Source organism: Musa acuminata, chromosome BXJ1-5 (genome assembly GCF_036884655.1).
Source record: "Musa acuminata AAA Group cultivar baxijiao chromosome BXJ1-5, Cavendish_Baxijiao_AAA, whole genome shotgun sequence".
NCBI classification, from domain to species: domain Eukaryota; kingdom Viridiplantae; phylum Streptophyta; class Magnoliopsida; order Zingiberales; family Musaceae; genus Musa; species Musa acuminata.
Genome location: NC_088331.1, coordinates 31,961,420 through 31,970,250, shown reverse-complemented (window position 1 = coordinate 31,970,250; position 8,831 = coordinate 31,961,420). Strand labels below are relative to the sequence as shown.

Sequence of the window (8,831 nt, the reverse complement as noted above, 5' to 3'; positions counted from 1 at the left end):
GGCTGCTTACGCTGAAAAGATGTGGAGGTCAAATTTGACGTGGATGGTCCAAGTCTTGTTATTTTCTCTTCCTGCTTTGTTGACCAAGTTTCTTTTTATGGTGTGGTTCACGCAGAGGAAGACTTGCAGAATGCTTCAAATTGCTGCTTTTTTCACATCCTGTGGAGATTTACGTCAGTGGAGAACTATCGAACCCTGCCAGGTCAGATCGATATCCACTAGTTCAAGTGTCAGGTGTGATTTTATCTATGACTGAGAACTTATTAGATTTAACAATATATTCTGATCCCACACGCAGAACTCCGCACACGCCTGGTTTAGTCATGTTTTGGAGATCGGACCCGCGACGGTGAACCGGTAGTTCAGCTGGTTCACCCATGGATCGGTCAAATGATTTTACCGGTTTGACTGGGTTTTTGGATTCTCCACTCCCGGTTCGACTTGTTGTGTTCGGTCTATCTCGTCCCTCTTACCCCTGAAACAGTCAACCCACATGCCGGTCACGTGAGAGCCGCAACTCGCGCATTCCAGCCCACGCCTCCACACTTCGTGGCCGCCCCTGAGAGAGAGAGAGAGAGAGAGAGAGAGAGAGTCGATGGAAGAGAGATGGAAGGGCGGGGTGGGTCCAGTCAAAGGCGTTGACAACTTCTCTCACGTGGACCTCGCCGGGCCAATCGGAGACGGCATTCATGCCATCTTCTTATTCTTCCCACTCTCACGATTTGCCAAACCCCAAGAAAACAACGCGCAACACCCCCTCTCCTCACCCTCACATCCTTCCTCATCACTATTTCTTTCTGCTGGCCTCTTCGTCTTGTTGTTTCGTAGTCTCCTTCACTCCTCCGCTGGTCATCCGTCCCCCAGGTAAAAGGCTCCATCTGTTTTAATGGATGATAGAGGTGGTGTAGCAGGAGACACGTTGGGCGCTGCTGCCTCCCTTTTCCTTACCTTCCCTTTCCACCCCCAAGCAGCTCATGGACTCCGGCCATCAGTACTCCGGCGTCCAGTTCAAAGATGCTACTGCGGCGCAGGCGTCGACGCCCCCGAGAGAGAACCGAGTCGTCGTGGGCGAGATGGATTTCTTCTCCAAGGAGAAAAAGACGATGGCGAGTGTGGAACTTGATCTCAAGGTGCCCAGCCTCGGTATCAAGAGCGAGGACCTCACCGTCAACGTCAGTGAGAGCATCTACAACTGTCAGGTCCTTCATCTGCGTGCTGTGTACGTAATTGGACCGCACTAATTGTGGCTTTTCCGGGTTTGCTTCTTCTTTAGACTGGATTGCACTTGGCCAATACGCGTAGCGACCAGTCGATGGTGGACGACGGGATGTCGCCGCACGAGGACGACAAAGAAGGCAAGAGTGAGGTTAGAACGATTAGGTTCTGCAACTAACATCGCGTTGCTTGTCGTTGGCTTAAATCCTGCGCTTGCTTTGTTTCAGTTGGTCGCCATGCAAGCCGAGCTGGAGCGCACCAAGGAAGAGAACCAGAAGCTGAGGGCGATGCTGAACCAGGTGACCTCCAACTACAACGCCCTTCAGATGCATCTCGTCGCACTGGTGCAACAGCGACGCGCTTCTGGAAACCCACAGGGACATGATGTAAGAACAAGTGATCCAATCAGTCCAATCGACCAAGAGAATTAGTTTGAGGTCAACTGATATCCGTCATCTTGCATTGCAGGCGGTTGACGAGAAGATTGAGGCGAAGAGCAGCAATAAGCATGAAGGAATCGTCGTCCCAAGGCAGTTCATGGATCTTGGACCGGGTGGGGACATCGATGAGCCATCCCACTCTTCTACGGCGAGCAGGGACCGGTCCTTGTCGCTGCGGAGCCACACTGCAGTTGGATCGGCAGATTACAGTGCACAGAAGAGCAGAACTGATGACAGGGAAATACTCCCTCTTGATCATGAGAAGTATACCAGGGAAGATAGCTCGGACAATGGCTGGAGCCCTGACAAGGCATCCAAATTAACTGCTTCCAAGGCCACCGAGCAAGCCCAGGACGCCACCATGAGAAAGGCCCGAGTGTCCGTTCGAGCAAGGTCTGAAGCTCCCATGGTAAGTCTCCCATACACGATCAGAACTGATGTAGATTTCTTCTCATGGCTGTCGCTATGCGAAAAGTAGATCACTGATGGATGCCAATGGAGGAAGTACGGGCAGAAGATGGCCAAAGGAAACCCATGCCCTCGGGCTTACTACCGGTGCACCATGGCGACCGGGTGCCCCGTCCGCAAGCAGGTGACCGCTCGTTTCTTCCTCGTTGCAGTGATCTCGCTCGTCCATCGTGATGTTAATTTGTATGTTTGAGGCACCAACAGGTCCAGAGGTGCGCCGACGACCGTTCGATCTTGATCACCACGTACGAGGGAGCTCACAATCATCCGCTCCCGCCGGCAGCCATGGCGATGGCGTCGACCACTTCAGCTGCGGCGTCGATGCTCCTGTCGGGATCGATGCCGAGCGGCGACGGCCTGATGAGTTCCAACTTCCTAGCGAGGACCATCCTCCCCTGCTCGTCGAGCATGGCCACCATATCCGCCTCCGCGCCGTTCCCGACCGTGACATTGGACCTCACCCAGATCCCCAACCCGCTGCAGTTCCAAAGATCGGCCGCGTCCCATTTCCAGCTACCGTTCGCGAGCGCCGCTCCCGGCTTGGCAACATCACTGTCGCCGCCGCAGGTCTTCGGGCAGACGCTCCAAACCCAATCCAAATTCTCGGGCCTGCAGAGGTCCCCGGAGATGGACGCCACCCAACTGGCTCATACGAAGGCTCAGTCGCTTCTGCCACCTTCGCTAGCTGACAAAGTGAGCGCCGCCACGGCGGCCATAACGGCGGACCCCAACTTCACCGCCGCGCTTGCCGCAGCCATAACTTCGATCATCGGCGCCGGCGGGAATCATCAAACAGGAAACAATAACAACAGCCACAGCAGTGGCAACACCACCTGCAGCAATGGCATCAGCAGCAGCAAGCAGCAACACGATCCAGATCAGTTCCAACTTTCCGGCAACCAATAGCAGCTGTTCATCATCCCAAGCCTCGCCTTCTTCGTCTAAATGATTCTTTGATTTATTTGATCAATTATAGGATGCAAAAGTATCTCTTTTACATATTGATATAAGCTCAAAAATTGAAATAGATGATGAAGATAAGTTAGCTTTTTGAACCATATGGATAATTTGAATTTCCTTTTTGTTATGACTTTCAGAATTACCAGTGTGCAACATTCATGAATCAGATAGATTTGTATTGGTGATATTTTTGACATATTATGAGTAGAAAATAATATGAGGACTAACTGAGGATTACTTGATATATTCTGAGAGATTACATGATTATTAATACTAAGAAAAATAATTATTGTAAAATATTTGAAGGAATAATAAGAAAAAACAGATGACAAGCAAGGTTTAGTGGTAGTGATATTAATCATATCAACATTATGGGCAGAACAATATTTAAGGTAAAAATACATGATTATTAACTTATATTTCTTATATTATTTAGGAAAGGTGGAAGGATCTTGATCATTGTGTTAATCTTAATTTTCTACGACCGGGGTAAATATTCAAACAACATCGTGTAGCTTGTTTTTGAAGAAATGACATATATATACTGTAGCTTGCATGATTTTTTATTGATCTATAAAATATTTTATCATTCAAAAATATTAAAATTATATTATGTATGTTTGCAGCTATTGAAAAAATATATGTAAATATTATTTGAAGTAATTATTATCCTGTAAATTATTTTATGATTCCAAAATATTATAAATTTTTTTATAAATACTATATAATTTTATGAAATATTTTGTAAAAAACTGTTCAGATGTTTGACATATGCTACATTATATCTCAATTATCTGTTTAGTGTGAGTATGTGTTAGTTTGGCAAGACCTACATAGTCTCGTATCAAGAAAATTAAGCTTGATATCTCCTGTTTAAATTATAAATAAGCGCCTGAACTTTGAAGTCAGATGCATCACAAGAAAAACTTAAGTGTTTGCTTTGGGTTTAAGTTCACACTCAGTTAAATAGTTTTGGCTTATAATTTGGGTTTTTCTTGTTTAATAGATTCTATTTTATGGCCTAGGAACATCTTCCTAGCATTTGTAATAGTTCCTCTTTTATAGTAGTGATTTGCTCCTCCTTCGTTTGTGGATGTAGGTCAATTGATCAAACCACGTAAATATGGTATTCTTATCGCTTCTTTTATTTTTTCCGTTTTATTGTTTTTGTTAGGTTGCCAAAATTACCCTTTGGTAAATTTCCTAGAGCTAGCTCTAACAAACTGGTATCAGAGCCTGGTTCCGGGATCTTTTGACAACGATGATAATAACAAAGATCGTTGTCAAGAAATTCGACATAAATGTCAACTTCGGCACGTGGAAACTCAAGATGGAGGTAATTCTGGTTCAAGACATTGATTTGGCATTACAAGGAGTCGAGAACATTCTAGATGGTACATCAAAGGAAGATCTTGCGGGTATAAATAAGAAGGCCCGATCCAGTATTATTCTAAATCTCTCTGATGAGGTTTTATGAGAGGTAGCTTCGGAGACCATGACTAAGAGCATGTGGGACAAACTTAAAGCCTTGTATATAAAGAGGACAGTGGAGAATCGTCTCTACTTGAAGTAGAGTTTGTATATGCTTCGGATGACTGAAGGTACATCTATACTCTCATATCTTAATAAATTTGATTTCTTAGTTATGGATTTTGAGAATATAAATGCAAAAATTGATGACAATGATAAGGCCCTATTACTTTTGTATTCTTTTTCCCAATCCTTCAAGTATTTCCGTGATACTATGATTTATGAAAAAGAAATAATTTCGTATCAGGAAATTAAATCTGCACTAAAATCTAAGGAGCAAATAGATAGGGATATCACTAGGGAAAGTAGAGAGAATCAAGCTGAAAGTCTAATTGTTAGGAGTAGAACAGATAAAAGGAAATTTGACAGTAGTAGATCTAAATCCAGATATAGAAATTTGGAGTGCAGATATTGTCATAAAATGGGACATATTAAGGCCGATTATTTTAAATTAAAAAAGAAATTAAAGTAAAAAAAAAAATTATTGAGAAAACTACTGAGTCCGCTGAAGCTAGTGTAGCAATTGATGAGAATGCTAGAAATATTTTTTCTGCTACTGATGACAGGACGAGGTCTAAAAATGAATGGATTTTAGATTTGGGTTGTTCTTATCACATGTGTCCTAATAGAGATTTGTTTTCCACATATGAATCCTGTAATGGTGGAATTGTTTGGATGGACAATAATGCAACGTGTGATGTTGTTGGTAAAGGAACAATCCGAATTAAAATGCATGATGGTATTGTGAGGATGCTCACTAATGTTAGACATGTTCTTGATTTAAAAAGGAATCTCATCTCTTTAGGTACCCTAGAGGCTCTTGGGTGTAAATACACAACTGAATGTGGAGTTATGAAAGTTTCTAGAAGTGCCCTTGTTGTTATGAAAGTTTGTAGGTCTGGTAGCTTGTATATTTTGTAGGGAACTACTGTCATAGGCTCCGTTGCAGTCTCATCATCATCATTGTCTTATTCTGACATCACCAAATTATGGCATATACGTTTGGGTTATATGAGCGAAAAATATTTTAGCATATTGAGCAAAAGGGGTCTACTTTGTGGATAGAGTACTAGGCCATTGGATTTTTATGAACACTGCATTTTTGGAAAGCAGAAAAGACTCAGCTTCAATTCTCCGGCAGTTCACAAAACAAAAGGTACTCTTGACTATATTCATTCAGACCTTTGGGGTCTAGCTTATGTTTAGTCTAAGGGTGGTGCCAGGTATATGTTGACTTTCATTGACGATTATTCCAGGAAAGTTTGGGTTTATTTTTGGAAGCATAAAAATGATGTTTTTCTAATCTTTAAATAATAGAAGGCTTTGATTGAGAAGCAAACAGGTAAACAGATTAAGCGGCTTTGAACAGATAATGACATGAAATTTTGTGAAGGTGACTTTGATGAATTCTACAAAAATGAAGGAAGTATTTGGCATCGCACTATTAGGATGATACCTCAGCAAAATGGTATGGTCGAACGTATGAACAGAACACTCTTAGAGAGCAAGATGTATGATCTCAAATGCAGGGTTGACAAAGGACTTTTGGGCAGAGGTGATTAATATGGCCTGCTACATTGTCAACCGCGCTCATTCTATGACACTTAACTTTAAAACACCGGAGGAAGTTTGGTCAGGTACTCCTGTTGATTACTCTGATTTAAAATTTTTTGGGTGTCTAGCATACATGCATATCAATGAAGAAAAATTAGAGTCTCGAGTTAAAAAGTGTATTTTCCTTGAGTATGCTTCTGGGATGAAAGGATACAGATTATGGTGTTCTGATCCCAAATCCCCAAAATTTATAATCAGTAGAGATGTTACTTTGATGAATTATCTATGTTATCTTCTAAAGAAGAATCTACTAGTTGTACAAATGATAGTGCGTAGATGCAGGTGGAGCTTGAGATTGGTAGTTCTAATTCTTTTAAGTCGAACTCTTTTACTCAAAGAATGCTAATAGATGGTCTTGAGTCTATTGACACAGATGATCCAAAGGAAGAGCAATATTCCATAGCCAATGATAGACCACGGAGAGATATTTGACCACCACAAAGATATGCAAATTTGGTTGCATATGCTTTGTTTGTTGCAGAAGAAACTAGTGAAGTTGGTGAGCCTACTACCTACTCAGATGTAGTTTCTTATGATAATTCCGCTAAGTGGTTGATTACAATGAATGAAGAAATAGAATCTCTCCATCAGAATAGAACTTGGGATCTTGTGAAGCCGCCTTCTGGTAAGAAAATTGTTGATGCAAACGGGTCTTCAAAAGGAAGGAAGGTATTCCAAGGGTTGAAGATGTAAGGTACAAAGCACGATTGGTTGCCAAGGGCTATAGTCAGGTATATGGTATTGATTTTAATGACGTATTTTCACCTATTGTTAAACATAGCTCTATTCGTGTTTTTCTTGCTTTAGTTGCCATGTATGATTTGGAATTGGAGCAAATTGATGTCAAGACAGCTTTCTTACATGGTGAACTTAAAGAACAAATTTATATGGAGCAACCTCATGGATTTGAAGTTAATGGTAAGGAAGACCATGTTTGCTTGTTAAAGAAATCCTTGTATGGATTGAAGTAGTCTCCAAGATAGTGGTATAAGAGGTTTGATTCTTTTATGTTGGGTCATGGTTACACGAGGAGCATGTATGATAGCTGTGTTTACTTTCGAAAGTTAACTGATGGCTCTTTTGTATATTTGTTGCTTTATGTTGATGACATGCTCATTGCAGCTAAGAATTTGTCATAAATTCACACTTTGAAAATGCAGTTGAGTAGTGAATTTAAAATGAAAGATTTGGGAGCAGCTAAGAAAATTCTTGACATTGAGATCAAAAGAGATTGAGGAGTTGGAAAATTATTTCTGACTCGGAAAAATTACCTCAAGAAAGTCTTGGAAACGTTTAGCATGAAAAATGCTAAGCCAGTGAGTACTCCTCTTACTAGTCATTTTCGGCTCTCTGCTACTTAGTCACCACAGTTAGTTGAAGAGGAAGAATATATGGTGAAAGTTCCATATTCTAGTGCCATCGGTAGTATTATGTATGCAATGATTTGTACTCATCTAGATATTTCACAAGGAGTCAGTGTGGTTAATAGATATATGTCTCACTCGGGTAAAACACATTGGCAGGCTATGAAGTGGATTCTCAGATACTTACAAGGGACTTCAGATGCTTGTTTGGAGTTTAGCAAAAATTGTGACACTTTGGTTGGTTTCGTCGACTCTAATTATACTACGGATCTTGATAAACAAAGATCTTTGATAGGCTATGTTTTTTGCGTTGATGGTTGTGCAGTTAGTTGGAAAGCTTCCTTACAACCTGTCATGGCTTTATCTACTACAAAAGTAGAATATATGGTAGTGACAAAGGTGATCAAAGAAGTTTTATGGTTAAGAGGTTTGTTCAGCGAATTATATTTGCATTAAGGTGTTACTATAATTTACTGTGATAGTCAAAGTGCTATTCATTTGACTAAAGACCAGATGTATCATGAGAGGATGAAATATATTGATGTGAAGTTTCATTTTATTCGAGATATCATTGTTGAGGGAAAGGTCCTTGTTCAGAAAATTCATACGAAAGACAATCCAACTGATATGTTTATGAAACCTCTGCCAGTTTATAAGTTCAAGCAGTGCTTAGACTTGATTGGTGTTCATTGTTGGTGATTGCCCGTTGGGGCTTTTGTAAAGAAGGTGGAGCAAGTATTGTTTGGACATGCCAAGGTGGAGATTTGTTAGTTTGGCAAGTCCCACATAGTCCCACATCAGGAAAATCAAGCTTCATATCTCTTATTTAAACTATAAATAAGGGCCTAGGCTTTGAAGTCAGATGCACAACAAGAAAATCCTAAGTGTTTGCTTTGGGTTTAAGTCCACACTCAATTAAATAGTTTGGACTTATAGTTTGAGTTTTTCTTATTTAATAGATTCGGGTGTTTTATGGCCTAGGAACATCTTCCTAAGGCATTTGTAATAGTCTCTCTTTTATAGTAGTGATTTGCTCCTCCTTCATCCGTGGATGTAGATCAATTGATCGAACCACGTAAATCTGGTGTTCTTGTCGCTTTTTTTATTTTTTCTGTTTTATTATCTTTGTTGGGTTGTCAAAATTACCCTTGGTAAATTTTTTGGGGCTAGTTCTAACCGTATTGTTTGCACTCTACCGATGGGGATGAAATATTAGTATTTGATAGAAATAAATTTCTTC

The 8,831-nt window shown here is 41.0% G+C and overlaps 1 protein-coding gene across 1 annotated transcript; it reads left to right on the top strand.

Annotated features, from left to right (window-relative positions):
- Positions 1 to 752: 752 nt before the first annotated feature.
- On the top strand, positions 753 to 3,220 carry LOC135675060 (probable WRKY transcription factor 31). Its single transcript, XM_065185322.1, has 6 exons — positions 753 to 1,172; positions 1,274 to 1,366; positions 1,443 to 1,601; positions 1,684 to 2,064; positions 2,134 to 2,247; positions 2,328 to 3,220. The coding sequence occupies exons 1-6, from the start codon at positions 975 to 977 to the stop codon at positions 3,027 to 3,029; spliced, it is 1,647 nt and encodes a 548-aa protein (XP_065041394.1). The 5' UTR covers positions 753 to 974; the 3' UTR covers positions 3,030 to 3,220.
- The last annotated feature ends 5,611 nt before the right edge of the window (positions 3,221 to 8,831 follow it).